The sequence below is a fragment of the Macaca nemestrina genome, chromosome 13, assembly GCF_043159975.1.
Source record: "Macaca nemestrina isolate mMacNem1 chromosome 13, mMacNem.hap1, whole genome shotgun sequence".
NCBI lineage: Eukaryota > Metazoa > Chordata > Mammalia > Primates > Cercopithecidae > Macaca > Macaca nemestrina.
Genome location: NC_092137.1, coordinates 71240742 through 71261704, shown reverse-complemented (window position 1 = coordinate 71261704; position 20963 = coordinate 71240742). Strand labels below are relative to the sequence as shown.

General features: G+C 52.9%; 2 protein-coding genes, 1 long non-coding RNA gene and 1 pseudogene across 4 annotated transcripts in view; 2 read left to right on the top strand and 2 right to left on the bottom strand.

Annotated features, from left to right (window-relative positions):
• Positions 1-3981, bottom strand: part of LOC105465235 (ATPase H+ transporting V1 subunit B1) — a 29214-nt gene extending 25233 nt beyond the window's left edge. For both annotated transcript variants that reach the window (XR_977435.2, XM_011713521.2), the window contains exon 1: positions 3804-3981. Coding sequence is in view for 1 of the 2 variants with exons in the window: in XM_011713521.2 (XP_011711823.2) it covers positions 3804-3921 (118 nt within the window). In the remaining variant the exon portion in view is untranslated. The remainder of the gene's footprint in view (positions 1-3803) is intronic.
• Positions 3982-5821: 1840 nt separating this feature from the next.
• The window catches only part of LOC105465231 (ventral anterior homeobox 2), a 33919-nt gene continuing 18777 nt past the window's right edge, over positions 5822-20963 (bottom strand). The window contains exons 2-3 of the mRNA XM_011713520.2: positions 18887-19074; positions 5822-7062 (exon numbers count right to left, since the gene is read on the bottom strand). Of these exons, the coding sequence (XP_011711822.2) occupies positions 6625-7062; positions 18887-19074 (626 nt within the window). The 3' untranslated portion in view covers positions 5822-6624. The remainder of the gene's footprint in view (positions 7063-18886; positions 19075-20963) is intronic.
• On the top strand, positions 9503-9615 carry LOC112423751 (small nucleolar RNA U13; annotated as a pseudogene).
• LOC139357890 (uncharacterized) lies at positions 10950-12522 on the top strand. The gene is made up of 4 exons (XR_011611893.1): positions 10950-11085; positions 11652-11737; positions 12153-12265; positions 12385-12522. It is a non-coding gene; the product is annotated as an uncharacterized lncRNA (long non-coding RNA).

The following is a 20963-nucleotide window of genomic DNA, read 5'->3' as shown; positions in this document are numbered from 1 at the left end:
CAGGGTGAGATATCAAAGCTCAACATCTTAGCACATCAGCCTCAGCTGTGAGTTGCCTTCCTGGGCTTCTCGCAGCTTCCAGGCCTGGCTCTGCGTGAACACATCGCTTCATAGCCTGGACCCTTCATTGCAGATAATCCACTTACGCGGCTGTTTCTGTTCAGCACTGGACTATGTACATCCTTCAAGGCCTTGCCCCTGACTGACTACTGCAGCCCACTGGGTCCTCTCCCGACTGCTGTCCCACAGTACTATAGACAGGGACCCTAGAGGGATGATGTCTCTCCCCTCAGATGTCTTAGAGCTCTGCCCCTCCGCTGTTAGGCCAGCCTGATCTTTTCTTCTAGGCTGTTCGGTTTGGACACAGCCAAAATGGGGGCTGAGCAACAGAGGTGTCCTTGACTGCAAGCCGGTCCTTTTGTTTGTATACTGCAGCCTCCACCTCCATATGTCCCTTGCATGGAGTGGCAAAACGAGGCCCAGAAAGTGGGCTAGTTTCTCGTAGGACGCGCCACAGTTCAGGACGGTATCCTGCAGCGCTCAGCGATTATGGCCACTCTGCAACCCTGGGATGTTCGCCTGGACCCTGGAGAAGGAAGCGGGTGCATTGCCACAGGCAGAGGGGCGCTCCTTCCATGGGCCTTCCAGAGACTTTGCCGACACTCCCTCCAGCTGCCCGGCCCACCCCCTCTCCATTGTCCTAGCTGACACTTTGGGTTGTGCTCCGGCCTTCTGGCTGGTGGAGCGCCTCCCTGCCCCCACCTCCCTACCGCCTTTTCTGTCAAAGGCTCAGCGGGGCTCCCGCGCGGCCCACTAATTAGCGCTGGCCCAGCCACACCTGCAGCGTCCTGGGAGAGGGCTGAGACAGGCGCCCATGCGTGAGGCCAGGGTGGGGGCAAGCCCAGGGCAGCAGGTCCCGCACCTCCTCCCCGATCCCGCTGAAGGGATTAGGGGAGGGAGGGCAGGGGCTGGAAGCTGAGGGCTCTTCAGCCCAAGACCCTGTTTGTTGGGACTCTCTCCGTGTAACTCCTTCCCCTTCCAGTTGAGGAAATCGAGGCGGGGAAGCAAAGCCAGTGGTTTGACACTCAAGCTCCTGGGGGATCTGCGGGGATCTGACCTGGCTTCATCCCTCCAACCAGGCTGCCAGCTTGTCCTTCCTGACCTTTGCTCCTGCTGGGCACCTCCACCTGCCAAGCCCAACATCTTCTGCCCAAACAGATGAAGCTCCAGGATACCTCCTCCCCGGCTGGGAGCCAAGGCCCTTGGGGAACAATTCTAGCTCCTCCACCCTTTCTGGTGTCTCCCCCTTTCTGGCCAGTCCTCTCTCAGCCACTGCAGTGAAATCACCCTTAAAGTCTCAGGCCTCTTTAGCCCACCTGCCCAGGGAAGGCAATGCCTCTTAAGTCGCCTGGACTCATCTCCACCCATGGCTGAGCGAGCCCTGGGGCCTCCTTGCCCTTAGCTCCCCCCTCCCCAGCTTTTCTGCCAGAGTTCTCCTGTCTGGGAGTGCTTACAGACCCAGGGTAGGAGGCCAGGCTGGGGGGGAGACAGGCGGAGAGGGACAGAACAACCCTGCCTCCAGTGTACTGAGGGTGCAGCCCTAAATTTTCAAACCCTTGCCAGCCCTGCGCCTGTCCACAGGCCCCAGGGAGAACCCCCCCACCCCTCCCACCCTCAGAGCCTGAGGAGGAAGCAAGTGGAGTGGGGAGGGGATTGGGAGACACTGCAGATGAAGGGACACACTGAGGAATCTGAGCATGCCCCTGGGGCTGGGAGGGCATCTGGGCTGAGCTGAGGCTGGTCCCGTGCATCCTGTGAAGACACTCGATAGGCAGCAAAAGTAAAGGTGCTGGCAGCGAGCAGAGCCTAGAGGGGCTCCCCTGCACGGACCTTTGCTCTGGGTCCCTGTTGGGTTGTTGGGTGTGAACACATTTTCCTGGGTGGAGGCCATATACAGCCAGCATCGAGGGAGGCATGCAAACATGGGGTCGCGGGGGGGACACTGCCACCCCTGGGTTCCAGCCTGGGTCAGAATCTCCAGGGAATGTTGACTATAAATAAGGGGCTGGGTGGGAAGGAGCTGACAGGAGGTGGCTCCAGGCTTGGGCCATCCTGCCCAGAGGAGTGTGGGGTTAGATGTTATCTATAGGGTCCCTGGGCATCAGGAGGTGGGAGCACATTCCAGGAAGAAGGAAAGCAGAGCATGAAGGTGCAGATCACACACCACGCTCGGCACCCAGCAGCTCCCCAGTGCCCACAGGGAGGAGGGACGGCCTGCGGGGAGTGGGGCTCATCACAACAGACTGGCAAGAGTCACACATCCTAGCTTAGGGCTCCAGGCCTGGGCTCTGGACCCAAGGGGGCCCAGTCACTGCATATTTTTGGGCCTAGGCGACCCTAACTTTGGTCTAGGGAGAATCTGGACCTCCTATCCTCCCCCAACCTCCATGGGGCAGGGCCTACAGGCCTTCCTTGAGAAATCTGACCCACCCCATTCTCACCATTTCTTCTTCGATGGAATGTGCTCCACCCTCAGCACCTGCCTCAGGCCTCAGGAGGTGCCCCACACCCCAGGGCTCTCCTCCCATGCGCCCCTGGGCCCCTTTGCTCTGATTTCACCCCTCAGCTACCCTCTGAGTTCACGCCACCTCCTCTCCTGGCCTGGATAGTAACAGAGGAACGGAGGGAGGTGGGGTGGCTGTGTCAGGCTCACTTCCCCTCACATCACACTCCCTGTTAGGAGCCTCTGGCTCTGCATAGCTGTGGCGGCCACGCTGGTTTACTCCAGTGAGCCTCTGGCTCTGCATAGCTGTGGCGGGCCACGCTGGTTTACTCCAGTGAGCAGGGCGGCCTGAGAATTCACCAGGCCAGGGAGAGTGACCTTGGACAAGGAGATGCAGGGGTTCCTTTTGGTCCTCTGGACCTTGCCCCAGACATCTGGGCCACCCTTGCAGGACAGGCACAGGAGCCACACGTAGGGCCTCCCCTCTGAAATTGACAAGGGTACATCCCAGCGCCTGTGGACACTTCCATGCCTCAAACCTGGATACTCGTTCTTATCCCAGCTGTACACACTCTCACCTTACTCAGATATATGACCCTGCCGGAACACATACACACGTGCTCTCTCCATAAGCGCACATGCACACACATACATCACACCTAAGTGCACACACACACACCTTTGCCCTGAGTGCCTAAGCATGCTGTCACACATTTCCTCACCCCAAGTGAAGGTGGGAGCACCCCCTAGACACATGCTCCTACCTGCTTATGCACACAGGCACCTCCCCAGTCGGGAGCAGAACATGACATGCGCCCATTGATGTGACGCACACAAGGCACCTATTTCCTCAGGCTGAGAGTGCTGACACTCTACACTGCCACACACGCCACTCCAAGTACACTTAATCACACCCCGCCTCACGCTGAGTGCTTGGGTGCACACTCCTCACACAGGCACGTTTACACAAGAGCAGGTGCACAGCACACCCCACTCTCAAGGGCAACTGGAAGCTGTCTCTGGACTTGGGGTGTTACGGCAGGATTGGGCTGATGACAGCTATTCCCCAGCCCCTCTTCTGGGGTAGGCTGGGCTGGGGATCTGCAACCCCTCACCTGCAGAGGTGGCCCCTGGTCCAGGTGGCCCCACGGTGTCACTCTGCTGGACAGAGAGCCCTCCAAGTCTCCCCAGGTCTTGGGTCCTCCTCCTTTTCTGAGGCCAGAAGCAGAGCCAGGGAATCTGGCAGCCCACCCCAGCTCCCCACCCTGACCTCACCCACCATGGTGGAGGGGCTACTCACTGACACGGGGGTGGGTGATGTAGTTTCGGGTGACCGCCTGCATGTGCTCTCGGACTGCGCCTAGGTTGCAGCCACTGCTGGGGAGCCCCCCAGGCCTGCTGTCTATCTCCATGGCCATGGTGCAGTGCCCGGCTGGGAGCCCAGTGCCTGAGCCTGCTGCTGGTGGCAGCTCTGAGACCTCAGGTCCAGCTGGAGCTGGAGAGAGCCGCTCAGCCTTCCCCTGCGGCCACCCCTCCCCTCTCCCCTCCCTTCCCTCTCCTCCTCCTCTAGGTTGACAGTAAACAAGGAAGCCTCGGGCTCTGGCTCCCAAGCTTTCCTCACACTGAGTTGTGCAGGTCTGGGAGGGGCCCCGGTCACCTGGGAGCTGCAGGATGTGGAGGGAGAAGGGCAGAGGGGAGGGCTGGCTTTTTCCTGCTTCTGTGCTAGGCGGTCCCTCCCCGCCAACCCTAAACTGTGTGAATTCAGTTCCTCCCCCTGGACCTTCAGGTGCTGTCAACATTCCCACACTCGTCCCTCAGCACAGCTCTTTCTGGTCTCTCCACACCCAACTTCTGGCAGGCTGTCCTCTCTTCACTGTTCTCGCAACCTGACCTCACCCTGCACTCCTTGCCCTGACTATACCTGGATACTTCTTCCCCGCACAATTCCATCGTCATCTTTTTGAACATCTGTAGAGAATTATTTCCTGGTCAGCCTCAGTTCTGCCTCCTACATGAAGCCTTCTCTGGATTCTCTAGCAGCCAAGATTTACTAAACATCTAGCCTCTTTCCTAAGTCATGCCCTTTAGGAGAGGCCTCTCTTGTCCCTGCCACTGGGCTGTGAGCCCCCAAAAGCTGAGCCTGTGTCTCCACCCACAGACCTGGGTCTCCTGAAGCCTGTCTGTCTCATTTTATTGAGAGATCTTGAGAACGAGGGCTGGTCTCTCTCCATCTGATCGTAGAACCAGGTCTCATCTTCTCACATTCACCTCCAGAGTTCTGTACAGCAGGCCTGCCCTGACCTTTCCAGTCCAGGTCAGAAAGTAAAATAGAGGTCCCTGTATCGTATAACTAAATACCTGGAGTTATAAATCAAGCTATGTGCACAGCCTGGCCTGGGTTCCACCCAAGACCTCACCACTCCTTCCCAAGATCTCTCTTTGTGTCATGAAACTAAGAGTTGTGGTTTCTCCTGGTGAGTGGAGTGTGGTACAGGTCCACTGGGCAAGGCAGGGTGGACCCTGGGTGGTAGCTGGACCTGCCCAACCCAAGGTCTTCCGGTCACCCCCATGCCTCATTCTAGACTCAGGATTTCTGCATTTCTAAGCTCCTCCCCAAACCATACCACTGAGCAGAGGGTAGGGCAGAAGTATGTTTGTCTAGGGATCACTGTCCCCAAGCACCCACTCCAGGTGACTCAGGACAGCCAATTTGAAACCAAAGCAGTGGCTACTATGTTTTTCAGAGCAGACTGGAGGAGACTGTGCTTGTTATTTCTGTTCACAGAGTCAAAATCTGACCCCGCATCCTCCCGCCTGAGGACCCATTTCAGGTCTCTGCTTCCTGTCTCGTAATGCCCATCCTTTCAAAGAACTCTCCTGTGGAGGGCGGGGGTGGGTGTGACCCCCAAGGAGCAGCACGAGGAAGATCTTTGTGGTGATGGAACAGGTCTGCATCTGGATTGCAGTGGTGAGTCCACGAATCTATAAAATGACATGGCACTATGCACACACATGGTACCAATGTCAATTTCCTGGTTTTGATATTGTACGATAGGGAAGATGAAGCTTATCTGTCTCATACGATTGAGTTCCTGCCAATGGAGGGAACTTCTCTGTCCTATCTCTGCAGCTTCCTGTAAATCTACAATTACTACAAAATAAAAAGTTAAATAAAAGGGTCTTGAGCAAGACTCTTATTTAACTTTTAAAAATTTTATATTGTTTGAGCAATATAAAATATATACATTATATATATATATTTTGAGACAGAGTCTCCCTCTGTTGTCAGGCTGGAGTGCAGAGGCATGATTTCAGCTCACTGCAGCCTCCACCTCCTGCGTTCAAGTGATTCTCCTGCCTCAGCCTCTTGAGTGGCTGAGATTGTAGGTGCCTGCCACCACGCCCAGCTAGATTTGTATTTTTTGTGGAGATGGGGTTTCACTGTGTTGGCCAGGCTGTGTGTATATATATTCTAAAGGGTTTCATGTTGCAGTCTGTGATGGGTAGGCCCACTCTGAACACCTGGACTCTTGCTTGCGTTTACCTTTGATGCCCTCTCTCCCTCTCCCTCGACCTGGTCTCACCTTTCATCATTCATCCTCTTCAACGTGACAATGTTTCCCTCTCTCAAGTATTTTTTATGTTTGAAAGAGAGTTTGTAAAGGGCAACATTTAACCAAAGAATTCGTGTTGGTGCCATGGGCCTCTATTGAGTGGGAGTCAGGTGCCTGCTGACCCACACATGTGAGTGCCCTGACCCCCAGAATCCCAGTTTCTGCCCCCTCCCATCTGAGGTCCCTCTGACTCTAAGCCCATTTTCCCTTCCAGTGACAAGAGGGATAAAAGGGATTGAGGGGTAAGTAGTTGTGCTGTGGGCGCTGTTTCCCTTCTTGTCATTGTTTTCCTTTTATTTCAGTGAGAGACACACACACGCACACCACTCACGCACACAAGCTGCGGGACCAAGGCCGTTTGGTCTTGAGTCTCTGAGCTGGGGGGCAGGTGGGGAGGAGTGCGAGGCTGCTGCCCCTCCTCTCCGGGGCCTGCTCAGTGCAGTCCGCTGGGGCACAGGAGGCTGGGAAGGTGCTGTGCTCAGGACTCAGTGTCACAGGGTAGGAGTCTTAAGTGTTAGCTTTCTTGCCGCTGCCGGCGCTGCCCACTTTCCGTTCTAGCCAGCTGTATGGCTCGAAGGCCGAGGAACCCAGTTCGTAGCCAGCAGGCAGGTCCAGCAGTGGGGCTGAGGAAAAGCAGACAGCTGGCAGAGGGGGCGGCAGCGGGGGGGAAGCCGAGGCCGAGGGCAGCGGGTTGAGGCGTGGAGAGGAGTTCCTGGGGTCACCTAAGGAGGTGCCCCTGTGGCTGGCAGGTAGGCCTGGCAGGCTAGGGGTCAGCGCCAGGAGGCTGGGGGCCCTGGGCACAGAGAGCAGCCGGCCCTGCTCCAGCAGCCGCAGAATGTTGGAGGTAGCAAAGGCCTCGGAGGCTGAGGAGGACGCCCGCTTCTCCAGGTCTCTGCTCTGGTCTTTCTTCTGCTTGGTGCGGCGGTTCTGGAACCAGACCTTCACCTTGGGGTGGGGGAGGGGTTGTCAAGGAGGGAGATGGGACAGGCAAAGCAAAGTGGGGGCAGGCGGGAGGAGGAGAGGAGAGGAAGGGCATGGGTAGGGCAGGTGGTGGATGGGGTGGGGCAGGGTGTGAGGGTGGAGCGAAGAAGGGCATGGATGGGGCAGGTGGTGGATGGGGTGGGGCAGGGTGTGAGGGTGGAGAGAGGAAGGGCATGGGTGGGGCAGATGGTGGATGGGGTGGGGCAGGGTGTGGGGGTGGGGCAGGGTGTGAGGGTGGAGCAGGAGGGAAAGAAGAGCAGATTGTTGTTAGGGTCTCCCCACAACCAGCCTGCTCTAGACCAACTGATTAGGGACTCTGGTCCCCCAAATTATGGAGGCCCCTCTACTGCTAAACTGACTCTGGCCTAGGATGGAGGAATGGATTGACAGACAGAGTTTGGGGGTACAACTGATGTTCTCCTCTTGGCCCATATGCCCTTGGCTCAAAGTCAAGTTCATGGCCTCAGCCACCATTTATGTGCTGGTAATTCCAACTCTACCTCAGGCCCAGGAGTCTGAACTGAGATCCAGGCCACGTATCCACCTGCCTGCTAGACATCTCCCCATGGATATCTCAAAAAACACCCCAAACCCCACATGTGCAGCTCTGTCCTCCAAACAGAGGCTTCGCATGTTCCCTCTTCCATCATGGCCGCCTCCACTCACCTATGCAGGAGCCCCTCTCCCCGCTCCCTAGAGCAGACCCTCCTCTCTTCCTTTGTTCTCTCTGACCTGGACCATGGCACTGTCTCTACAGAAGCACCTCTCGACCCTGGCTGCCCATGAGAACCTGGGGAGCTTTAAGACCCTAGTTCACTTCTCACCTTGGACCAATAAACTCAGAACAGGGGAGCCTGGGACCCAGACTCTACTAGTTTTTAAAGCTCACCAGGTGGTTCCAAGGTGAAGAAACTGGTGTTTTAAAGGTGTCTCTGCCCCAGGTCTAAACTGTAACATTTAGAGGGCTTGGGGCAAGAGAAAAAATGGAAGCCTCTGGCTCATGGCCCACCCTGGCTCTGACCCACACGTGTGTGGCTGCCCCAGCCTGTTCACACTCTGCAAATAACCCCGCATTGGCTGCTTCTTGGGCCTGGGGTGCTGAATAATGTCTGTGGTCTGCCCTTGGGAGGACTGACCCTGGAGAGGCCCAGACAGGTGCTGGATGTGGGCTCAGGGCCATTTGGCAGGGAATTCTGAAACTGGACACTTTGGTGGCAGGGATGGGTGGTCTCGAAGGTGGGCACAGGCTTCTGGCAGGCTAGACCCCTTGGCTTTGCAGAGTCCTTATCACGTAGTGGGGGGGCACGGCCAGAGGAGGGGCCAGATTCCTGTCTGAGGACGGTGAGGCCTCTGCCTCCATGCTGGCTGCTGCTGCCTTTGGAGGGAGCTCTTTCTAACCTGATCTGACCGTTGCCCGGTTTGAAGTTTTTAGCAGCACCCTCCCGCCCCATCACCTATAAAGGCCAAGTTTCTCAACGTGACACCAAGTGTGACTGGATGTGGCAGGTTGTTGAGGGGGACTTCTGTTGGCCACATAAAGCTGAGGACACTGTGGTGCCACAGTCTGAAGAGAGTCACCAGCATCATGGAAGAGGTCTTTTTCAGGGCCTCTGAGAGGAGGCAGAACTGGCCCTGCCCCTACCACTCAGCACCCAGTGCTCCAACCCCCTTCCTAGTCTACGTGAGGAAAGGGAACTGGGCAGGAAGCTCAGGCTCAGTCCCCTGGGGGCCACAGAACCTCATGGGAGGAAGGGTGTGCTGCCCCACAGACACAAGTTGGGGGAGGGCCCAAAAGAATCACTTGTAGGCACTAGGAGAGACTGGCATTCATGCCCCAGTCCAGAAACTCATCAGGCCACAGCACCTACAGGCCCATGTCATGGGGGCCACCATGGGAGGACCCAGAGTTGTTTCCCTGGGAACACAGAGGCCAACCCTGCTCCTCACCTGGAGCTGGGGCAGGTGTACCAGGAGGGAGGTTGAGAACCGTGGAGGGGAGGGCCCAATAAGAAAAGGTCAGGAAGACCTTGCTGGTCCCTTCCTGTAAGGAAGGTTTTGAGAAGGTGCCAAGAAATGGGTGGAGGAGGAGGCTGGAGCCAGAGGGTTGCCCAGGTTAAGAAGACAGGCAGAACCAAGGCAGACTAGGCCACCTTGGCCATGCCAGACATCACCACCTCCTAGGAGTGACTGGCCCTCCAGCAAAGGCCTTCAGAAAGTGAGGCCTGGGTGCCTCCCCTCCTCACACCAGATGTCCAGTCTTTTAAAAATATCTCCGCCTCCTTAAAGCCACCCTCTACCCTCTGATCCTGGAGGAGGTGGCTGTTGGGGGAAGAGGGAGCAAGTGACTGAGACAGATCACAATCCCCTCCAGAGGCTGCACTGGGAGGAGGCAGAGTGGGCAGCGGTCCTTTCATAGTTCTTCAGCAGGATGATTGCGTGTTCATGCTCCTATGTGAGATGTGCTTTCCTCAGACCTCAAACCTTGCTGGCAAGCAGTGAGTCAAGGCTGTTCTGAGTGGGGAAGCAGTGTGGGGCTTCAGGAGAAGATGAGATTTAAACTAGATGTGAGCTTGGTGTTTTGAAGGACATTGGATTGAGTTTCTTTCTTTATTTTTGTTTTTAGAGACAAAGTGTTGGTTTTCTGCCCAGGCTGGAGAGCACTGGTGTGATGAGAGCTCACTGCAGCCTCAAAATCCTGGCCTCAAGCGATCCTCTTGCCTCAGCCTCCCAAGTTCTGGGACTATAGGTGCACACCACCGCACCTGGCGGACACAGATTCAATAACCAAAAATGACCAGAAAGTTATGGGATCTACTTGAGGTTGATTGCTTCCTTTATGTGTTCATTCACTCATCAGTTATACGCTGAGGCCCAGGGAATCAGCAGTGAACAAAGCCAAGTGAATCCTTGCCATGTGGAGTGGGCAGTGGAGTTGGGGAGGCAGAGGATGAACAACAAACACAAACAAGCCTATCTGTCAATTGGCAACAAGGACTTTGAGCCGTGTTTCTCAAATTATTTGAGGTGAGGACCATTTATTAAGTGTCCAATTTTGTTGAGGACCAATACTTTAAAAAAATACAATTAAAATGAATTACTGGAAAGATTACTATATACATTTTTTTTTTTTTTTGAGATGGAGTCTCACTCTGTAGCCCAGGCTGGAGTGCAGTGGCACGATCTCGGCTCACTGCAACCTCCACCTCTGGGGTTCAAGTGATTCTCCTGCCTCAGCCTCCTGAGTAGCTGGGATTATAGGCGTGTGCCATCACACCCAGCTAATTTTTGTATTTTTAGTAGAGACAGGGTTTCACCATGTTGGCCAGGCTGGTCTTGAACTCCTGACCTCATGATCTGCCCACCTCAGCCTCCTAAAGTGCTGGTATTACAGGCATGAGCCACTGCACCAGGCCTTTTCTAAATACCTATTGTCTATTTCTGTACTTACCGTGTCATAGACAGGTAACAGTTTATGGGCTGGCAGTGGCCCAAGGGTCATACTCTGGGGGGCACTGCTTTAAAGAAAGGTGGCAGGATAGCGGACAGGAAGGAGCGGGGGTGACTATTTTGTTAATGGAATGACACATGCAGCCTCCCTGAAGAGGGGACATTTGAAGAAGATACCAGTAAGGGATGGTCAAGGGAGATTCAGCCAAACCTAGCTAAAGGCAGTGACTGGAAAGAAGAAAATCCTTTCCTATTTGTCACCTCTGGAATCTGACTGCTGAGGGAAGCAGTCCCACCAGATCCTCAAGGACCATAGTGCTGCACACTGCTGCATTCCCTGTCCCTGCTGGGAAGCTTCCTGACCTCTTAGCCAAGCCAGCACCTCCCCATCCTAGGACATGAAGCCAGGCACCACCTCCAGGAACCCCTGAGCCTCAGTGTCTCATCTTTAACATGGGGACAATAATACTTGGCTATTGCAGAGATGAAAGAAGAAAACCCATTGAGGGGGCTTAGCATCATGCCTGGCCCACGGGAAATGTGGGTAGTTATTTATCGCTTGCTTTCTTTGTTTCTAGCTCTGTTTCTGAACTAGAGGGAGAGGAGACACAGATGTCATGATTCTGGTCCTTGGGAAGCTGAAGGTCTAGTGGGGGAGTGGCACTAACTCATTACCGACAAACAGAGGGCAATTCGTACTCAGGGAGTGGCAGTAACGGGGTGTGACAGATGAATGACCAGGCATTTGCAAGGTGCTATCCCACATATCCCATCTTCCTGCAGCTCTGAGTGTAGCAAGGAGAGGTGGGTGTGAGCTGGTGATGGGTTTGGGCATCTCCTGAGAAGGTGAGCCTGGACTCTAGGAGAGGAGAAGTCAGAGGCAGATGGAGCAGGGGCTGGGAGCAGGGGCTGGGACCAGGGGTGCTTGTTTCTTGGCCACATATGGGCTAGGTCAGGAATTCTCAAACTTGGCCGCACATTGGAATTTTCTGGGACAATGTCCAGGCCTCATTCCACACCCATATTAAATCAGAATCTCTAGGGAATGGGGCTGAGGCCTGAGTATTCTTCTAAAGCTCTGTGGGTGATTCTAATGTGCTTCCCAGCATTGCAAACTTCAAGAGCAGGAGTAAGAAGGCTCAACTCTCTACTTCCCACCATCAATCCCATCAGGCCCATCAGGCCGTAACAGGTAGGTTCATAAGGTCCTGCAAATGTTGTCTCTCTGTCTCTCTGAAGAACAGACAGGCTCAGAACCCTCTGAATGTGTCCCTCCTCCCCCAGGAGGCCTTCATTTCCACCTCCGGGTCATCCTCTTCTCAAGGTTAAATCCAAAGTGATCCGTCCTTTTCCGCTTCTGGGAAACCATTCCTAGCCAACTTCACAGGGCGGCGAGGCCAGCACGCCTCTCCCCTCACCTGCTCAGTGCACCTTCTGGGCTGTCTCCCTCCTCTGTCTTCTCAGGGCCCTGTGTGACCTCCTGGAGGCTGTCATCTTGACTCCCTGGGACTCAGTGAGTGCTTGGTGCCTGCCCTGCCCGCCTCCCGATCTCTTGCTGGGCCACACTGTGACCCATGGCCCCGCCCCGCTCCCTGATGTCTTGCTAGGCCACACTGTGACCCACAGCTGCGCACCAGGGGATGGGCATGGTTTCCACTTGGCTGCCAGGACTACAGAGGAATTTTCCAGGAGATTACCCACCAGCTTCTTTGGGATCATGGTCAGTATTAAATTCCAAGATTCATTGTTGATCTGGAAATGGCATTCTTCTTTTAAAGACTGTTTCCTGTGACCATGGGCCCATACTTAATCTGAGGTGAGCGGTATCTGTGTATCTAGGATGGCCTGGTTTTTGTAATCTGCACTGGAAAGGTACAATCTATTCTGCTGTTCTGGAAGAAGCCATCTGGGGCACAGGCATCAAGCATGAGGCTGAGGACAATGCTGAAGGGCTGGACCAGCTCTTATCCAAGCTAAGTGGGCATCCCGGGGGCATACTGGGACTTGGCAGTTTGTTCTCCGCCTGACTCCTGGGCTCCTGGCCCTAAGAACGTCCTCCAGGCCAGCTGCAGGAGGGGAGTCCTGAGCCAGCCTCTCACCTTCCCTTCCTCTGCAGCCACATCCTCTTATGTCCTGCTCGGACCCTGGTACTCCGGTCATTCATTCAGCAACACAGAAATATCAAGCATTTGATGCAAGCCAGGCATTGCCAGGTGCTGAAAAAACAAAGATAAATAAAACTCCATTTTGACCCTCTTGGCTGTCAGGCACTAGCAGGGTGGGTCATGGGCAAGCAGTAAGTGTTATGGTATGGTAAGTGTTTTGGTTGAAGTAGCAGACAATATAGTGGAGAATCAGAGGTCAGACAGCCCCTAATTCAACTCTGGTTCCCTTACTAGCTAGATGACTTAGGACAAGTTACTTAACTTCTTGGTGCCTCAGTTTCCCCATCAGTAAAACAGGGTTCATAACTCTTCCTCATAGTTTTGTTGTAATGACTCCGTAGGCTAATAATCATGGACTTAGTAAAGTGCCTGGCAGATGATGAAATCTTTTTTTTTTTTTGAGATGGGGTTTACTCTGTCGCCCAGGCTGGAGTGCAGCGGCACAATCTCGGCTCACTGCAAGCTCCGCCTCCCGGGTTCACGCCATTCTCCTGCCTCAGCCTCTCAAGTAGCTGGGACTACAGGCGCCTGCCACCACGCCTGGCTAATTTTTTGTAATTTTAGTAGGATGGGGTTTCACCGTATTAGCCAGGATGGTCTCAGTCTCCTGACCTTGTGATCCGCCTGCCTCGGCCTCGCAAAGTGCTGGGATTGTAGGCGTGAGCCACCGTGCCCAGCCGATGATAAAGTCTTTTAAGCAACATGGTGATCACATCTGGTCAAATTTGCTCACTTTTTCGTAAGCCAGTGATTCTCAGACATCACTGTGCACCTGGAATGAAAAGTATATAGGTTGTGGGGTCTTCCCTAGAAATCTGACTGGGAACCTCTGGGCTGAGGGTGGCACAGGCATCTGTATTTTACCCCAGGGGAGCTGTACGTACAGCTGGTCTCCAGAGCATACCTTGAGAAATGCTGCTTTAATCAAACACCAAACTTTCTTTTTTAAACAAAGCATGGTGACAAGGTGTATCAGAATGTTTCTAAAATTAAGGAGAACTGGACTAAATGGGGCTGTCCCTGTTCTCCAACATGAGAAGAGCTTTGAGTGCATGCTACTGTTGGGCTGATAAAGGTGGGCAGAGGGTTCTTTTGTAGTCTCAAGAGAGAGATTCCTCTGAGGCTGCCCCTGCTCTCCAGGGCAGCCATGCACAGCCTCTATTTCACAGCCATGGAGTCTGGGCAAGGCTGGGACGGAGGTCAGCTGCACTGTGTCTTGCTCACTGTTCCTACTGTGGTGGACTCTTTATCCTGCAGAGCCCTGTGGGTGGTGGGGAGCCAAGGAAAGGGCTTCCCCATTCTGCCTGCCCAATCCTGTAAGTGGGCTTCTGATTTAAATCTGCAGACAACTCAACTGAATTGGGCATGCTAGATTATAAAAAGAGACTAGCCATGGAAATGGGCCCTGAGCAAGCTCTGTGTTTTCTCTGCCTGAATTGGAACCATGCCTGGGTCCTCTGAGTATCCAGGGAAGAAGGTAGAGATGCTGTTTGGCAGAAGGAAGAGAAGAGAAAAAAGAGAGAAGAGAAGAGAGAAGAAGAGAGAAGAGAGGAGAGGAGGAGAGGAGAAACAGAGAGAGAAGCAGGTATTTTGGAGAGCAGTTGGAGCGCATATTCAGCAGAGCACTGGGAGGAAGGTCTGTGAGTAGCTGGTGCTGAATCTGTTGGGCCCAAAAGAACCTTTGGCTTTCAGTCTCTTCCAATTCCTGGCTACACCGTGGTTCCTGTTATTGAATTTCCACAAGGCTATGGCTTCTGTTTTTATCCCTGGGGAGACCACCCATTATCTGAGGGCACCTGAAGGAATTTCTTATCTTTTCCCCCAAAAGAGCTCTGACAGAGACTCTCAGATAACTTAACTTAAATCAGAGAAAAACCAGTCCTCCCCCAAAATCTGACATGCCTTCCTGACATCTCTGCTGGGATCTCAAACTTAACTAATCCAAAACAATATTCTTGATTACGCTCCCACCATCTTGCTTCTCCCCTACTTTCTCAACTCGTTAAATGGTGTCACCATTCTCCCAATTGTTTTACCCAAACCACTTCCTTTCCCTCACCCTGTGCGTGTAATCCATGAGCAAGTCCTAACAGGTTCCAGCGCTAAATTAGAGTACCTCTCACGTCAGTGCGCTTCTCTTCTCCACCACCGCTCTGTTCAAGGTCCATGTCAGTAGTCCCTACTGACCCCTGTGGTCCCTTCCCTGGGTGGCAGCCAGAGCAACTTCTGTAAAATGCCAATCATCTCCTGTCACTTTCTCTTCAATGTGTTATCATGATCTCTAAGCCCCGCATGATCCTCCCCTACCTACTTACTCAATTACCCTGTAGCTCCAGCCACTCTGGCCTTCTGACACTTCTAGAGCATTCTATGCCAGTTCCTGCCCCTCAGGTCTTCATAGTTACCCTCTGCCTTGACATGTCCTGGCTCCTCATCTGGCTGTCTCTTCCTTCTCACTCAGGCCTAAGCTCAATGTCATCTTCTCAAAGAGGCCTTCCCTGAACACCTCAATAAAACACTTCCTTCTAGTCTCTCTCCTATGACCCCATTTGAGCTCCCTCATAACACTTATCACTCTTGGAAATCCAGTTTGTCTTTGTCTCCATGGATCTTAACTGCACAAGGGCAGGTGCCTGGTCTGTTTTGTTCTAAGCTATAGCCCTAGTGCCTAGAAGAGTACCCGCTATATAGTAGATATTCAATAATATTTTTGAACAAAAGTATGGGTGAACATACTGAGAATGCCACAGAATCCTAGCTACAAGTCAGTTAACCTCTCTGAGGCTTAGTTTGCTTAAATGGGGATAATAGGACCCATAAAGCCATCTTCTTCTAAAGGTTAAATGAGCTCATGAATGCGCCTGCTGCAAATCTTGAGCAAGTTATTTATTTAACTTTTCTATGCCTCAGTTTCCTTTTTTTTAAAGTGGAAACCATATACTCTTATTGGCTGGGCATGGTGGCTCACACCTATAATCCCAGCACTTTGGAAGGCGGAGGAGGAAGGATTACTTGAGACCAGGAGTTCCAGGTCAGCCTAGGAAACAAAGCAAGACCCTGTCTCTACAGTAAATAAATGAATGAATGAATAAATAAATAAATAAATAAGACTTACTGTCGTATGCTAATGAGGTGATTCAGGGTGGATCTCTAGGTAGTTTCAGGACTGGGGCTGGTTCTAGAAAGACCATACTTGTGATTAGAGGGTGGAAACTTTCAGCCGACCCCATTTTTTCCTTCTAGGCAGGGGAGGGAAATGGAGATTGGATTATAGTCTTTTTTTGTTTGTTTTTGAGATAGAGTCTTGCTCTGTCACCCAGGCTGGAGTGCAGTGGAGCTAACATGACTCACTGTAGCCTTGACCTCCTGGGCTCAAACAATCCTCTCGCCTCAGCCTCCCAAGTAGCTGGTACTACAGGTGTGTGCCACCACACCCTGCAGTTTACTGTTTAAACTGTAAAAAATGTTTCAAAAAACTGTTTTAGAGATGAGGTCTCCCTGTGCTGCCCAGGTTGGTCTTGAACTCCTGGGATCCTGAGCGATCCTCCCTCCTTGGCCTCCCAAAGTGCTGGGATTACAGGCATGAGCCACTGTGCCAGGCCAGCCTGGATTTAGTCTTGAACAAGGAGACCAGGAGAACTTCTGGTTGGTGAACACGTGGAAGCGGTGGGAACAGGGACACTGGAAACGGTATGGGAGCTCCACGCACCTCCCCCTTACCTTGCCCTTTGCCTCTTCCATCTGGCTGTTCCTCACTTGTGTCATTTATAACAAACCAGCAAGTGTAGGGGAGGTGTTTCCTGAGTTCTGTGCGTCATTCTAGTGAATTGTCAAACCTGAAGAGGGTGATGTGGGAGCCCCCAGTTTTAGGCCAGTCCATTCAGAAGCACAGGTGGCTCCTGGAACTTGAGTCTGCTGTGGCACTGTCTTGTGGGACTGAGCCCTTAACTTGTAGGGTCTGAGCTAGCTCTGGGAATTGCTGTCAGTATTGAACTGTTGAATATACTCAGTGACGCTGGAGAATTGGAGCACTGCCTGCTGGTGGTTGGAACATACCATACGCTTGGTGTTGGAAGAAAAATCTCACATGTATCCCACAAGGTTGTGGTGAGGACTAAACTAGTTAGACTATGTCACACCCTTGGAACAGGACCTGGTGCATGGGAAGTGCTCAATAAGCATCAGCTGTCCATGACTTTTACTATCTGTCAACCCTAGGACTGGGGACAGAGAAAGGAGGGTCATCAGTGGGAACAGTGCGGAGGACTCGCTGAGGGCCTGCTGTGTGAGCAGCTGTGTTCTGGTTTCCTTGCGGAGCGCGACGAGGGGCCGTGGCCTATAAACACATTCTTGCCCTTGGGAAGCAAATACTGGTGGAGATCCAACACCACACACATGTACACATACGCGCACACTCACACACACACGTACACATGCGCGCACACACACACACTCTCTCTCTCTCTGTGTGTCTCTCTCTCCAGGTCAAGCCATGTGGAAAGGTCTCTTGGGAAGAGGGCAAGGCACCTGCAGAAGGCTTCCTGGAAGAGGAGGGGCTTGGGCTTGACCTCCAAGGGCAGCTCCGTGTAGGGAATACGGGCCTCGGTGACTTCCCCAGGAGCTCTGGCCTGGCCCTGCCACTGCAGCCTCCTCTCTGAACACAGGACAGGCTTCCCAGCCCCCTGTTGAGCCCAGCTGGAGAGAGGCCCTGAAGGGTTGTTTGGGAGCTCTGCAGTGGCAGCTGGGGGAAAACAAGTGCAGGTGGAGATGACCCAGCCCTGCAGGACAGCAGCTGCTGTCCTTCCCCAGCCTGCCCCTCCTCCCGGTCTGCCCCTCCTCTGCCTCTCGCCCCTTCTTGCCTCTTCCTCTGTCTTACACTCAGTGTACCCCAGGAGGAGCCTGCTCACCCCTCAAGGGGACCAGGACTTCCACGGGCATCTGACTATCCCCTCCCCAGGGGTGGGCTACACAGCACTCTGTTGGTGGGATTTGAGGGGCTGGAGGAATTACACTGAGGGAAGCAGGGAGAGCTGACCTCACTGAGGCAGGGACACAGGGGAGGACAGCAGCCACACAGCACAGAGGGGAAGCCCTCACTCCAGCACAGCCTCCTGCCTCACTCCAGGAAGGAAACCAGCACACTGCTCCAGACCAGCGCTTCCTCACTCCCCTCCTCCCTTCCTCTCCACTTTCTCAATCCTATTTTAGCCATTGTTTGCAATGCATGTATTGATTGATCTCCCTCAAATATGAAAGCAAACTACTAGAGCTCTGGCTGAAAGAAGGGTCTCTGAGTTATTCTTTGACAAGCTCAAGGAAGGTTGCCCGTTTATAGGCAGCATGAAGACGAGAGACTGCTTGTCCAAAGCCCAGCTCTGGAACGAATTAGTTCTCTGACCTTGGGCATAACTTCCTGTCACCTGTAACATGGGAATGACATCATCTGCTTCTTGGCAGGGATTAGTTACTTAACATAGGCAAAGCACTTAGTGCCTGACACATGTTAAGTACTAAGTATTATTATTATCATTAGTAGTAGTATTCTGTAGCTCTAGTACCAGCTTGAAGGGTCTCCATTCATACAGGGTAGGTGCTTAATTTACAAAAGTTTTTTTCTTTCGAGTTAAGCATACTTCTGTTAAAATGCCAGTCCTACCCAGGTGAAGGGGGTGTGCAGACCCCTCCTTTCCAACAAGAGACTGAGGCACCCTGAGATGAAGGGAAGGTGATGGAGAGTGGGAAAGGGCCAGAAATGGAGAAGCAAGAGGTCCCCAGCCCAATTTTATAATGTTTCATCTTCCCCAGAATCTTTATTTCCAACCAGCCAAGCCCTCACCATCCCTTCTCGTCACTCCTCTTACATGCCAACACCCCCTCAAGCCATTCCCTGCGCCCTGAGGGCTGCTCTCCCCGTTTCTCTGAACCTTTTCCATATTCCATCCAAAAGTGCCTGATGTATCCAGAAGGCCCTCGCTGGCATTTCCTGACTGTCTATGGTCACGGTGTGTTTATTTGCTCTTTCGCTCTCATTTACCTGTAGCTGAAAGTCTTTCCCTCGTGTTTGTCTGAACTCCTCCGAAGTTGGGTCTCCCTGTAGCAGTTCACAGGGCCTCATATCCCCAGGAGTTCCCAGGCTGCCAGGACAAGAGTGGAGTGGCCTGGCCCTGGTCTCTTACCTGGGTCTCGGAGAGGTTTAGCTGGCGGGCCAGCTCAGTGCGCTCACGGCCCACCACGTACTGGCAGCGCTGGAACTCCATCTCCAGGCGGTACAGCTGCTCGGCAGTGAAGGATGTACGTGTCCGCTTGGGCCGGTCCAGGTCCAGGCCCTTAGGCAGGACAATTTCCCGAATTGTCCCCTTGGCATCTGCAGAGACCATGAAAGGAGCCAGGTTAGTTCATTAGCTAGGGAGTTAGATCACCAGAAAGCATCTTAATAAAAGGTGGTGTGATCTATCGCGGAGCTCCTCCGGCCTGGATCTGGTTGCATGACCTGTAACAAGTTGCTCACCCTCTCTGGGCCCAGATTCCTTAACCACCCAATGCAGGATATTGTATCGAATGAGTGGCTAAATGTATGTGAATAGGCCTCAGTACAAATACCATCGTGGTCTGGGGAAGAAAGGACTCACTCTGACCCAGCCAGGATTCTGGGCCTTTGCAGAGTAAGGAACAGATGGGAAAAATATGCTGGATCCTCAAGTACATAGGGAATGATGGGTTAGAATTGAGTGTGATCAATCAGGTAAGGCTTACTGGAGAGGTCAGAGCCGGGTCCTAAGCTGTGTGTGTGTGTATGCGTTGTGTGTGTGTGCATGCATGAAGGAGTGTTATCCACAGACCTGGGGTCCATGAGGAGGCGGCTAGCTGATGAGGGGCAGAGGACAGTCTGGGGAGCTGAGGTCCCCAGGAGGAGCCCAAGGACAACTGCTGTCATATCAGGCTGCTGGGATGCTTTCCAGATGGGGGCTTCTGCCACTCCCCATATACCTAGTCCTGAACAGTAGGGCCACTCCTGGACTCTGACCAATGCCCTCCACGCACAGGGCCTCCAATATTTTGGAGCCCACTGAAGAGAGATTGAAAACCCAGCAGCCCATGTTCCCCATGCACTCCTGATAAAGAACTTAGTAACATTTAACTACAGGGGTGGAGATGATCCATGTTTGACCCACACATACTGATGGCTTGAAATCTAGTTATTAGAACATTTTCTGTTACAAATTAGATTGTGGAAATATGCAGCATCACACCTGTAGGATTTACAAAATCACTACCAACAAATGATGTCCATGATAACGAAGCTAAACTAACAGGAATTTCCATTACTTAACATTGGCAATGGGAAGCTTACCAACTCAAGGACGCCGTGAAGAAACCCAGGGAAGAAAGCAACCCTCCACAGGTGCAGGAATTCCAATACCCTCCAGGGGGCGCACGCAGTCGGAGTTTGCAACGCGACCAGACTGGGCAGTGGCTGTTGACGTTGCAGCCATAACAAAGGGTGACACGTCTGCAGTACTTGCTCTGGGCCAGACACTTAATTTAATTTAATTTTGTTTTGTTTATTTATTTTTTGAGACAGGGTCTCACTCTCTCGCCCAGGCTGGAGTGCAGTGGCGCATCTCAGCTTACTGCGGTCTCGACTTCCTGGGTTCAATCGATCCTCCTACTTCAGCCTCCTGAGTCGCTGGGACTACAGGAGCGCACCACAACGCCCAGCTAATTTTTGTATTTTTTGTAGAGACGGGGGCATAGGGGATTTCACCGTGTTGCCCAGGCTGGTCTGTAACTTCTGGGCTCAAGTGATCCGCCCTCCTCAGCCTCCCAAAGTGGTGGGATTACAGGCGTGAGTCACTGCACCCAGCCTTATGTTATTTTTATTTTTTTCTTTGTTTTTAAAAAATGAGATGGGGTCTCACCCAGGGTGGTTTTGAACTCCTGGGCTCAAGTGATCCTCTTGTCTCAGCCTTCCAAAGTGCTGGGATTGCAGCTGTGAGCCACCACACCCCGCTGTTTTAAGCAATTTAACCTTCCCAATGTCTCCATGAATTTGGAATTATTATGATCCCCGTTTTACAGATGAGGAAATGGAGTAACAAATTTTAAGTAATTTACTCAAGGTCATACTGGCAGTGTCCAAGAAACTCTTGAAACACCGTCAATTTTTTTTTTTTTTTTTTTTTTTTGTGAACACACTCTGTTGCTTAGGCTGGAGTGCAGTGGCACCATCTCAGCTCACGACAACCTCCTCCT